Source organism: Schistocerca americana, chromosome 4 (assembly GCF_021461395.2).
Source record: "Schistocerca americana isolate TAMUIC-IGC-003095 chromosome 4, iqSchAmer2.1, whole genome shotgun sequence".
Classification (NCBI taxonomy): Eukaryota; Metazoa; Arthropoda; class Insecta; order Orthoptera; family Acrididae; genus Schistocerca; species Schistocerca americana.
The window spans coordinates 222,964,478-222,977,648 of NC_060122.1; the positions used below are offsets into that span (position 1 = coordinate 222,964,478).

At 41.1% G+C, this 13,171-nt stretch overlaps 1 protein-coding gene across 1 annotated transcript in view; it reads left to right on the plus strand.

Annotated features, from left to right (window-relative positions):
- Positions 1-13,171, plus strand: part of LOC124612671 (small G protein signaling modulator 3 homolog) — a 177,050-nt gene that overhangs the window by 128,377 nt on the left and 35,502 nt on the right. Inside the window, exon 11 of the mRNA XM_047140996.1 lies at positions 8,962-9,141. Within this exon, the coding sequence (XP_046996952.1) occupies positions 8,962-9,141 (180 nt within the window). The remainder of the gene's footprint in view (positions 1-8,961; positions 9,142-13,171) is intronic.

Genomic DNA, 13,171 nt, shown 5'->3' on the forward strand with positions numbered 1-13,171 from the left:
AGGGCCACTGCCTTATAATACTCCCTGTAAAACCGAATTAGGATTCCATCCAGACCTGATAATTTATTTATTTTCAACTCTTTCAGTTGCTTATCTATACCAGGGATACCTATTTCTGTGTCCTCCATGCGGGAGTCTGTATGATGGTGTGTTTGTACAGTCCTCCTGCGGGGTTGATTTCTTAAAAACTAAATTTAAAATGTTGGCTGTCCTTTTGCAGTTGTCACTAGCAACAGCAGACTAGTCAATGTGTGACTCGATAGAAGTCTTTGACCCGCTTAGCGATTTTACTTAGGACCAGAATTTTCTCGGATTCTTGGCAAGAACTTTTGCTGAGGTAAAACTGTTTTAGTTGCTGTATGCTTCACAGATGAATCATTTTTACAGTTGCATGAATTTCTACTAACTTTCACCTGTCATTATTTGAGTTTTTCCAATAGTCTCTGCTTCCTCAGCAATTTCTGGATTTTCTTATTAAACCTTTTCTATCCTTAGTCCACTTACTCGACACATACTTGGTACCCCCTCCAGAGCTTGATGTACGATCTGTTTAAACTTTGCTGATAATTACTTTATGTCAATCACACTGAAACTAAATGATGTCCATTCATTAACTAAGTGAGGTGCTAAAACTGCTTATCTGCTCTTTGTAGCAAAAATACTCTTCCAGCCGTCTTGATGGATTTATGTACTTTAGTAACCAGTGGTGCCATTCTGACCACTAACCCCTCTCCATATACTGACACCATTGATACATTCAAGCCTGTTTGTAGCTACAAGATCTAAAATATTTCCATAGTGCCAGGGCTGTTGAATTAGCTGCCCAAGACAGTTTTAGGAAAATGTGTTCAGAAGGACTTCACAAGACTGCCTGTGTGTACAATCTTCAATGACTCCATAGATGTCCCACTGTATAAGCAATAGATTAAAGTCACCTCCAACTAATATTGCATTATCTGGGTATTTTCATGCTATTGAACATAGAATCATTCAAAGAGATTCTAACAGTGTCACGGCAGAATTGAGTGTGTGCTAAAAACATCTGTTAATTGAGTTCACCTAGACCTGTTACACGCATCCAGATAACTTCACAGCCAAACTCAATTTTGACCTCAAGAGAGACAATTGTTTTGTTGATTGCAGTGAACACTCTGCCTCCTGTGGTGTCTAATCTGTCTTTTTGACATACATTCCATGACTCACTAAATATTTCACAGCTTTCTACTTTGAGTGCCAGCCAGCTCCTGGTTCTGAGAATAATTTGAGTGCATCAACTTTCCTGCACAGCAGTAAATTCAAGAACTTTGTTACAAATTCTTTAATAATGTACTGTTAAAATTTGGCAGTAGAAGTGTCTACTTTGTATACGATCTGATTTTGCTCTATATTTCTTGACGGGCCAGTGTTCATCAGAGGACCTCAAGCTACTGCCTTGTCTAAATACCTCCAAGTGCATTCCACAAGTACTCTGGTACCTGAGCAGGTGCTTCCTTCGTGTAGTGCATCCCTGACATATCAAGGGGATGTCCTACAGTTCTCCATCCTGTAACGGAGGTCCAGAAATCTGCAGCCAAGACCATCACAGAATCAGTTGTGCATTTGGTTTAGACTCTCCACTCTGCTCCAAACTAAAGGATCACAATCAATTCTGGGAGTGATGTTGTAAATTATGAACTGTGCTCATAATCTGTGTGTGAGGCTAGTAGTCTTCACCAATTTCACCAGCCGCCCGTACGAACTGACAATGGCCTCGGAACCTAAGTGACATACGACATTGGTGCCAACATGAGCTACAACTTGCTGACAACTGCACCCTACGTGCTCAATAGCTGCAGGCAGGTCCTCCTTCGTATCTTAGGTGAAGACCCCCCTTCAGACATACTGAATGCTCATTGGGTCTCTTTCTGGCTGTGGATGTTATTTTTGTAAGCGGCTCCATAACAAATTTATCATTGGACTTCTGTTAACTAGCAGACCCCCTACACCTGTGTGCTGCTGTTGAAGGAGCAGGCACCTGTCCATTCACAGGGTGAATGGGCAAGAGCAGACAGCCAGCCTCCACATTGATTCTCTGCCTCAAGTGACATGAACGTTTTATCACCTGCCACTCACCCTGCAGTAAAGGTGGATCCACTTCGTCATGTACACACCACTGTGCATAGTCAATAGAAACCATTGGCTAAATAAACAACACCTATGACATCTCACGCAACATGCCAGATTGTCTGCTACCACTACACTCTGAGGCAAGAGCCTGAAGGCGATTAAATGTGATCAAAAGCATCTTTAGCATTTCATGCACTTTGGCCAGCACCTCTTGTTCCACAAACAGCATACACATATCCTATCCATCCTAATACTACAAACTTAAGAATTAACAAAACGAAAAACAGCACAGAAAGCTAAGTACGTAATTGCTGCCTTCCTGGTGTGTCATCAAGAGAGACTTACACATTACTGAGCTGTGTAGCTGGCTGTTGAAAAAATAACAACTGTGCTACAGATTTCATGAATCTAGACTTTACAATTACTAAAATGCAAGGCTGTAAGTCATATGGGGAGAATTTGTCAGTAACTCTGCCCTCCAGCATTAATTTTCCATTTAAAGGTACTTTTTATTTGTTCAGCATCTGTTTACCCTTTTAGAGTGATCTCTCATTGTTGCTCGACAGTCCTTTGATGTTACAGATATATTTTTCTTTGTTCAAAGGTTTTTTGTTTTTTTGGTGATCTTTTTCTTTGTTTCCTAATTTCTTTCTTTGTTGTAAAATTGTTTTCCACCACTTATTGTATGATCACATCTGCCCAACAACCTTTTGCTTGTTTGTAGAGACTTCTTTCCTTGATTGATATCTGTTTCTCTCTTATACTGTTACCTTTCCCAGTGTTAGCCACAATATCCTTTTATTATCAATATTATCAACTGCCTTAATTGTGTACCTTCTACTTACACATCTGCTGTAAACATGCCCCTCTCATAGACAGTGTTTGACCTTTGACACTGCCTCTAGAGGCCTCACTTTATAAGTTTCTGCCTACAGCTGCAAATCCATCTTCACTCAAATCCCTTCTTAAATTCTGTACTGATGAATCCTTAACCCTATTCACTGCCTCTACCAAACCTCATTTCCGAAAAGCTTCTTTCTCCATTTAACATTCCATACTGTTTAGCCCCTGGATTGAGAGAAAACTCAGTGTTATAATTGATCAAAAAAATCTCACATCGCCATTGGAATCTATCTGCCATTTTGGCCAAATACCCAAGAATGTTGTGCCCTTCTCTACCTTCTTTTACAAACAGCATCCATTTCACTACCCTTAAAACCCTAAACTTCATCATAGCACATAAACCCATCTTGGTCCTCATGCTTAACCTGTCACACCCAGAATGTCTCCCAAAGAGACCTGATCAAAACTGTAATAGTGTGCCATCACCTTATAACAGGCCCGTTTAGTCTTAAACCTCTCTGTTCCAGATCATCGGTTCTATCAAAAGGCACACCCTTAAAACCCATACCTATATGTTATCACATCAATCTCATAAAAGGTCTCCTCTTATTCATTTGGACTCACAACTGACACTGACACATTACCTTTCAGTTCTGACCCACAAACACCAGAACAAGCAACAAATCCTGTCTGAACAGTTCTGACTCCAAACCCCAAAGGTTCCTCCTCCCTTACAACAAATTTTTCCTCTGCAGACAATCTAGGAATTGCATACACCCAGTATCACTGTCCACTCCTTGAAAAAGATCTCTAGAATCTCAAAACTTAATCTGGCTGAGTTCCATGACCTGAAAGCAGATTATTTAAACATGATTCCCTTGTGAACTCTGCTGCTGTTGTTCATGCCCATGTGAAGTATGTGGCAAAGGAACTACAGCTACTCTTGAACACTCTGACTCATCATGTGTTCCTCATGACCCAATTTGTTCTGCTCAGATTGAGCTGCAGAAGAACCTAAAAAAAATCCAGGCCTCTCAAAGGTGCCTTCATAGAACTCCTTCACCCTCCCGATATGCACACCCCTGTATTCTACTGTTCTAACTGGGAATCTAGGAAACACACAGTTCTAAATAACTAATATTTATTGGTTCATGGAGTGACTATGACAGTGTGAGTACACAGAGAGTAATCACAACTGGAGTACATTTTGCAATTGAGGGTGCTCAGAGACCCATGCATGCACTATGAAGATACGATTCCTGGCAGGTGCCATTGGTGTCACACTGGAAGCGTACATTGGATCAGACGACTTCTGTCGGCGATCGGGGTGCCCCTGGCGGACACTGCAGGCATTGTGTGTCACGTTGTTTGAATGCTGATGTGCTCCACACTGACCATACTGTCCTGACTTATGACTGCAGTAGGTGCAGTAACCAGGAGATTACTACACTCCTCCTCCCCTGCAGGGGGGAGGGCCAGACATTGCCATCTCTGGTGCTGCGACTGCCGGGACATCCATGGGATCTGCAGCGGCAGCTAAATAAAGGTGTGAACAGATCAGGAACTGCTGGAACAGATGTGTACAGATGACAGCGCATGGGGTGAGAGCTCTCCACTGTCCTGGGCATCTGGTAGACAGGTCCGGCAATGGAAGAGAGGCCACCTCGACATTGGGGTTCATGCCGAAGTGCGTCAGCTCATGGCCAGACGGTGGATAAATAGGTGGTGGCAGATGAACAGGCAGCAGCAAATGAACAGGCAATGTCAGGTCTCTGGCCTGTGGAGGCGGCCCGGTGCCCATCCTGAGACGCAACTGCTTATGGTGGTGCACAATGAGCTGATTGTCAGTGCAGACCACGAAGATGTAGCTTCTGTGCCGGCTGTGGACGATGGCTGGGATCAAGAGAGGATTCTGTCAAAAACCTCTGGCCCAGACAGGTGTGCTCGGTATGAGCTTTGACAAAACCGGTGCTGCTCGGGCACTCACTCTCAGTAGCAAAAGCAGTTGAGGAATGCGTGGTGCTACCTCCTGACATTTGCGACAGGCCGCAACAAAGTGTTCCACCTCACGATCGATGGCAGACCAAAAACACATGGTGGCGGTCTAGCAGTTTCATGTGAGAGGTCCCCCAATGACCTTGATGTAATAAACAGTGAGCCTCTCACTGCAGAGCTGCTGGGATCACAATGTGGCAAGTAAACTTGTCTATTGACAAAAGAAGAATACCATCCAACAGGGAGAAACAATGGTGAAATGCTAGGGTGCCCCTTATTTTCCATCTTCAGTAACTTTGAGCACTCACCATTCAGTATTGTTTGAATTGCTCTAAAACATTTCTGTACAAAATTTTGTTGCGATTGAAGCTCTGTAACACATGCTAATGTGAGTGTGAATTCCATGAGTAATGTGATCTTTCACATAGTTTCCAGACATTGCACTGATGTCACTTCAGCTTACCAGTATGTGAACTTACAATGCAGTCAGTTGTTTATTTGTTAGCGATCATGTCACACTTATTTTACATTCGCTATCTAAGCAGTCACATCAATTGCACAGTGCCAAGGTAAGCGAGTTTTTAATGGGAGATAAACAACACCAAATGACTGAACACAAATTACCATCAAATTGACAAGTGCTGCAAGTTTTATTTTATAACACACGGGAAGTAAAATTAATCGTTAGTGAAAGTGCTAATCTTGTGGTTCGCGAGTGCATTATATTTTGGGAGAAAGCAAGAAAGCTATTCGGCATTGTTCACAAACACTTATTAACGTGAATTCAGAGTTATGTACCATAGAGAGAAGATTATAAATAATTTGGACAATTTATTTGATATCACATGTGCCAGTCTCTACAAAAATAAAGTTCGAAAAAGAAAGAATGTTTTTATCTCGACCAGTGCCAGTACCCACTGGCTGCCTTCCAAGAGCACACTGATACTTATGAATAGAGAAAATTTTTTGAGGCAAAGTAAGCCCTCTAGCACAACCCATAATAATTCTGAAGGTAGTGCAAAGCCCAGCCCATCAGGCCACACCTGCTGCATCACGAGCACAACCTGTTCCACTGCCATAGCAGAGGTGGTATTGGAACTGGTGATGGGAAAACTGTCCACCATGTGCCTTGCTTTCATATCCATTTGAAAACAAAGCAGCTCCTCTTGGTAAAACGAGGGCTCAGGGCCTATGGGGAGTCAGAATATCCATCTTTGCGTATTTGCGACATAGGACAAAAATGGACCTTATAATTGTAACTTGACAAAAACAGGGCTTAATGATGAATATGATGGGCATCTTTGTCCGGTAAGGATGCTAAACAGGGAAATGAAGAGCTTACGGTATGGTAATTAACTGAAACTTTGCACATGAAATTTGTTTGTGACATAGACAATGGCAAGAGCTTCCTTTTCCACCTGAGAATAATGTTGTTGAGCTGAGGTGAGTGTTTTCAATGCAAAGGCAATGGGCTGTTCAGAGCCATTGGAATGGCAATGGGCCAGGTCTGCCCCCATCCCATACCCAAATGTGTTCATGGCCAGGACCAGATGTATGCTGGGTTGAAATTTTGCAAGACACTGCATGCAGTGAAGACTGTCTTTGAGCTGCACAAAAGCGCACACACACACACACACAGGATGTAGACCAAACAGGAAGAGTATTTTTTTGAAGCAACAAATGCAAGTTGTGGGCAATAGTAGCCACTCTGGGAATGAACTTGTGGTATTATGCTACTTTGCCAGGGAATGCTGGAAGTTCTCGGAGATTAGATGGCTTGGGCAAAGCCATAATGGCAGTAACGTGCTGTTCCATGAGGTGCTTGCCCTGCTGGAACTAACAGACCAGTATCTCACTCAAGTCTATCGTGTAGAGCCTCCCATTCTACAGAGATACCAACTTCTTCGTGGAGCTTCTCAAATATAAATGTCACCTCCCTTCCATTGAAATGAACCTTGGCACTATCAGTGTAATTTTTCAGCCCTTGAAAACTGCTTCTCCATCACTCTCCTAAAAGTCTTACAAAATTGCCTTGTTCATTATCACACAAAGCACCTTCATCCCCATCTGTAATTTGTTTGGATAGACTGATTTCTTGAAATCTGCTAACGTTCGTGGGGCACACAAGTTCTGCAGCATCAATCAGACACCCTTTCACAAACTCCCCTTCGGAATAGGGTTTCCCAGATTGTGCAATTCTTAATGCGATTTTAAAACTTGCTCGCAGTGAAGATTTACTGTGGTTGTCGTTCTGGAAAATTGAATACAGCACATTATACTGTGTACAGTAAAATAGACATAAATGTAACACAAGAAACTAAGAGTTCAAGAAGAATGAGTTACTTTGATGTACAGTAAAATCGAATTGATGTGTCTCATCCATTTTCTTAAGGACATTTAATTTTGCTTGCCATTCTTCACTGTTGAGTACACTGCACTCGTCTTTGTGATATGTATTGTAGTGTCTTTCAATTGAAAACTTACGCTGGCCGCCTATTATTCGGCAGCACAGCAAACACTGTGAGTTTTCACCAACGACTACAAAAAAGAATTGCAGTCCGCAGTCATTTTTAAACGACTGAGAACATAGATCTTCCGTCCTTTGCTTTTTCACAGTACCTGCCATTTCTCAGTACTTCTCTGTTAAGGGTACGGGTACGGTCACCAGGGGTAAACGAGACTGGGTATGTTGCGCTCTTGCTTGTACCACATAAACAGGGAAGTGGAGCTGCCGCCGTTCATTTAGGACACATGTCTAATAACAGATGTCGCTGTCGCACATGTGCAGCACTTCCACATGTCTGCACACTCTGCAGCGTTTGGCCAGCCCTGCTACTGGGTTCAAGCTAACATCTTTCTATTAACTTCATTGAGACTAATAATATGTGGATGATCCAGTCATGGTATGGCCACGTGGAATTTAAATCCTCAAAACTTCTTGAAACATCTAATTTCTGCCCAGCTTAATATAAAAATCATGATGTAAGTAAGAAAGGAAAGCCAGCTACCTTTCTTGATGCATTAGTTGAAGAAGAGCAGCTAGACCCATTATCCATTGGAAAATGTTATAAACATGGCCAGAGACTTGAGTTTAACTAAGATTTGGCATATGGCACACAAGTCTTTAAGCTCTTACTGGTCATCTCATCCAGAGCTGCACAACATTGGGGAAGTGTGTATTGCATAGAATAACAGCTTGGGCGAAGGAAAAAAAATTGTACATCAAATGGCATAGTGGGTGTCAAGCTCAGTTAAGGGCGTGACAGCAACGGTAACTCACATATTGAAGTCCAGGCAGCAGCTTACTTAAGGCAGCTGCTTGAAACGGCTGAAGAAGGTAACCAGGTCAGTTGTCAAAGTGTTGGGCACAAAATGCAACTGTCAGCGTGGCTAGAAACTTGAAAAAATGTGATTAATCATTCATATTAAGAAAAGCTCTGAAATCGTAATACGTATAGTTTCACACTTGTAATTGTATTAGGAAGTTTATGATGACTTTGCTAGTCATTGGTAGAAAAGGACAGCACCTTCTTCCTGAATTGCGCCCTGTAATTGTTGCATAATTTTAGACCCATCTGCAAAAAGAACACAGTGTTAAATTTGATGAGCTAGAAGGCTCACTGATACCACCATGGAAACAGAACAGGTGAATACTTACATCATGGCTACCAAGACATTAGAGTCAAGTCATAAGCGGTTGAGAAAAGTAATCATATGTTCATTCAAAAATTAATAGAATTTGCATGTTCTTTTTCCCTACTTGATTTTTATCAAACTTCCAAATTTTTAAATAATTTTGTGAAAAATGGCAAGTATTTCTGCTGCACCTTGTACTTCTGTGTAAAATACATAAATATTTTAATTTGTTTTCAACTTTTTGCACTGTTGTATGTGAACAAATATAAAACAAGACATGCATTCATTATAAAAAATATCTCACCAGTCATGTGAATGTGTTTCTATTTATTTGTGTCTCATACTTTAAGTAATATGAAACATTTGCTAATTGTATTACAGAGATACTTGTCGATCTTCGTGAGGCCATACTACAAGTTGCAAGACATTTCATGTCAATGGATCCCAAACTAAATAAAATTTCTCTTGTACCTGATTATACCATGGAGAGCCACGCAAAAGACCAAGATAATTATGTCAGTGTTTCAAGAAATCGGAAACGGCGAGCTAAAGCACTATTAGGTTTGTCTTTATATCTTTTTACTTTAGTAGTGATACAAGAATATCGGAGTTGTTTAGTACTGTGCTGTAGAACGATAAAGGAACTATATTCAAATTTACTGTAATCAGTGCCTTGGATGATATGTAGTGTTTTTATTCAGAGTTTACATTAAGTTAGTTCACAACTATTCATCCAGGAGTATCAATAAATTTATAAGTGATTATTGAATAAATGCCTCTCTTGAACTCTTTATGTTGAAAGAGGTAAACAAAGTTCATATAGCTGGAAGCAGTTTACTTATTAAAAATGGATTACCTCAGCTGTGGCTGTCCAAGACATAAGACTATTTCTGATAATGTGTTCTATTATATGTAAATAAATTAGCATAACTTCTGAATAACAGTAACTGATACTGTTAAGTTGTACTCTATACCACAGGTTCAAAAATACATGGCAGACTGAAACACTGACATCATATGGAAGAATGAAAAAAAAAAAAATTGTCATAATGACGTTATAATTCGTCTGTGTATAACTGAAAGGATGACTGATGTTTGTTGAGACTCTCCCTGTTAGGCTGGTATTCTGTGTGGCATTTTAATCAAACATGAGACTTAAAAAAAAGAGGGGTAAACAGACTGTTAAAATATATGTAATCAAGTGATATTGTTATTTTACTAGTCTTTGTCATTCATTTGCCAGATGCCAAATTTGCACACAAGTCCATCAAGGAATACCGGAAAGCTATTGGAAAAATGTCCGCCCTTGGTAGCTGAGTGGTCAGCACTACGGAATGTCATACCTACCGGCCCAGGTTCGATTCCTGGCTGGGTCGGAGATTTTCTCCACTCAGGGACTAGGTGTTGTGTTGTCCTTATCATCATCATCATCATTTCATCCCCATCGACACGCAAGTCGCTGAAGTGCCGTCAACTCGAAAGACTTGCACCAGGCGAACGGTCTACCTGACGGGAGGCCCTAGCCACATGGCATTTCCTTTGGAAAAAATCATATATATATAAGGGGCATTCTGTAAGTAACGCAAACTATTTTTCCCTAAAACCATGGTTAAGTCTGTGGGCGAAGCATCTGTCATCAGAAGAACAAGAAGGAAATCCCACTGTGCTTTTCTGTCTCTCCTCTTTTGGAGTCTGGTCATGCTGTCTGGGATCCACATCAAACAGGATTGATGGACCCCAACAAAAAAGTTCTGAGGGGGACAGCTACATTTGTATTATTACGAAATAGGGGAGAGAGCATCACGAATGTGATAAACGAGTGGGTGACGCAGAATGTTTTCACGAGAAAAACACCAGCTTTCTTCTCCAAATGCAAAAATATTTTTTCCTGCCCATCAACATAGGGAGAAATTATCATTTTAGTAAAATAAGAGCTTCCATGGGAAGATTTAAGTGTTAATTTTTCCTGCTTGCTTTCAGAAGTGGAATGATAGAGAAATAGCTTGAAGGTGGTTCGATGAACCTCTGCCAGGAACTTATTTATGATTTGCAGAGTAGTCATGCGCCAATGTAGACATAGATTGAGATCTTGTACCTTCTGACTCCCACCTCTTTGGCTCACTGAAAGATGGACTCCATAAAGTACTACAGCAATGAAAGGGGAAGTTATTAAAGCACCCAGAACATGGCTGAGATGCAGACCAGTAGAATTCTACACATTATGGTGTTGTAAAACCATGGAACTGAACAGAGATCATATTGAAAAATAGGGTTTTGTAGCGGTGGTGCGTACTGTAAGACCTTCAGTACACACACCATCAGATTATTTGACTTGTCGCTCTAAAGAAGTAGGCGAGTGTCAGCAATATGTCTCGTGGTCTTATCGTGGCGTGTTTATCTTCTGCCGTTAGGTCAGACGATAGAAATGCCACTTGCACGCTTAGAGTAGCAGATTGACAGTGACCAACTTTAAACAGAACTTGATTAATTTTCACTAAAAATCATAGAAATTACTTAACTTGATTCTGAATGCTGTTTACAATTGACAATCTGAAGTTCCTTTGGTCTTGGTACGTTAATCTTATTCTCACATATCTCTGATACTTGACAAAGTGTCTATTCATTTATCTTCGTGGCTATGTACAGGAATATGATAATCTTATTAGGCGCAGACTGAAATTTGACTACAGACTAATGCAGACTGATTAATCGGAGGTCTGTACACTCGTTATAATACCTCGAGCGTTCAGGTATCACTGCGCGAGTGTGATCCGCGAGGAGAAAAGGTTCTACGTTAGCAGCAATCTCATTGGCTGCGTTACATATTAATACGCGGAACGGCGGAAGCAGAATTTGATCCGTCTCTAAGACAGCGCCATCTCGTAGTCCAGAGGTGGACGAGTGCTGCGCCTGCGCTGTTGTGCTTAGCAGGGCGCGCTCTAGTGGGAAAGTTGTGTATGCGCTGACTACGCAGAACTATGTACACAACAGTAGCTATGTTGTTGTTGTGGTCTTCAGTCCTGAGACTGGTTTGATGCAGCTCTCCATGCTACTCTATCTTGTACAAGCTTCTTCATCTCCCAGTACCTACTGCAACCTACAACCTTCTGAATCTGTTTAGTGTATTCATCTCTTGGTCCCCCTCTAAGATTTTTACCCCCCACACTGCCCTCCAATACTAAATTGGTGATCCTTTGATGCCTCAGAATATGTCCTACCAACCGATCCCTTCTTCTAGTCAAGTTGTGCCACAAATATCTCTTCTCCCCAGTTCGAATCAATACCTCCTCATTAGTTATGTGATCTACCCTTCTAATCTTCAGCATTCTTCTATAGCACCACATTTCGAAAGTTTCTATTCTCTTCTTGTCTAAACTATTTATCGTCTCTCTTTCACTTCCATACATGGCTACACTCGATACAAATACTTTCAGAAGCAACTTCCTGACACTTAAATCTATACTCGATGTTAACAAATTTCTCTTCTTCAGAAACACTTTCCTTGCCATTGCCAGTCTACATTTTATATCCTCTCTACTTCCACTATTATCAGTTATTTTGCTCCCCAAATAGCAAAACCCATTTACTACTTTAAGCGTCTCATTTCCTAATCTAATTCCCTCAGCATCATCCGATTTAATTCGACTGCATTTCATTATCCTCGTTTTGCTTTTGTTGATGTTCATCTTATATCTTCCTTTCAAGACACTATCCATTCCGTTCAGCTGCTCTTCCAGGTGCTTTGCTGTCTCTGACAAAATTATAATGACATCGGCGAACCTCAAAGTTTTTATTTCTCCTGCATGTATTTTAATTCCTACTCTGAATTTTTCTTTTGTTTTCTTTACTGCTTGCTCAATATACATATTGAATAACATTGGGGATAGGCTACAACCCTGTCTCACTCCCTTCTCAACCACTGCTTCCCTGTCATGCCCTTCGACTCTTACAACTGCCATCTGGTCTCTGTACAAATTGTAAATAGCCTTTCGCTCCCTATATTTTACCCCTGCCACCTTCAGAATTTGAAAGAGAGTATTCCAGTCAACATTGTCAGAAGCTTTTTCTAAGTCTACAAATGCTACAAACGTAGGTTGGCCTTTCCTTAATCTATTTTCTAAGATAAGTCATAGTGTCAGTATTGCCTCGCGTGTTTCAACATTTCTACGGAATCCAAACTGATCTTCTCCAAGGTCGGCTTCTGATAGTTCGGTAATTTTCACATCTGTCAACACCTGCTTTCTTTGGGATTGGAATTATTACATTCTTCTTTAAGTCTGAGGGTGTTTTGCCTGTCTCATACATCTTGCTCACCAGATGGTAGAATTTCATCAGGGCTGGCTCTCCCAAGGCTGTCAGTAGTTCTAATGGAATGTTGTCTACTCCCGGGGCCTTGTTGCGACTTAGGTCTTTCAGTGCTCTGTCAAACTCTTCACGCAGCATCATATCTCCCATTTCATCTTCATCTACATCCTCTTCCATTTCCATAATATTGTCCTCAAGTACATCACCCTTGTACAGACCCTCTAGATACTCCTTCCACCTTTCTCCTTTCATCTCTTTGCTTAGAACTGGGTTTCCATCTGAGCTC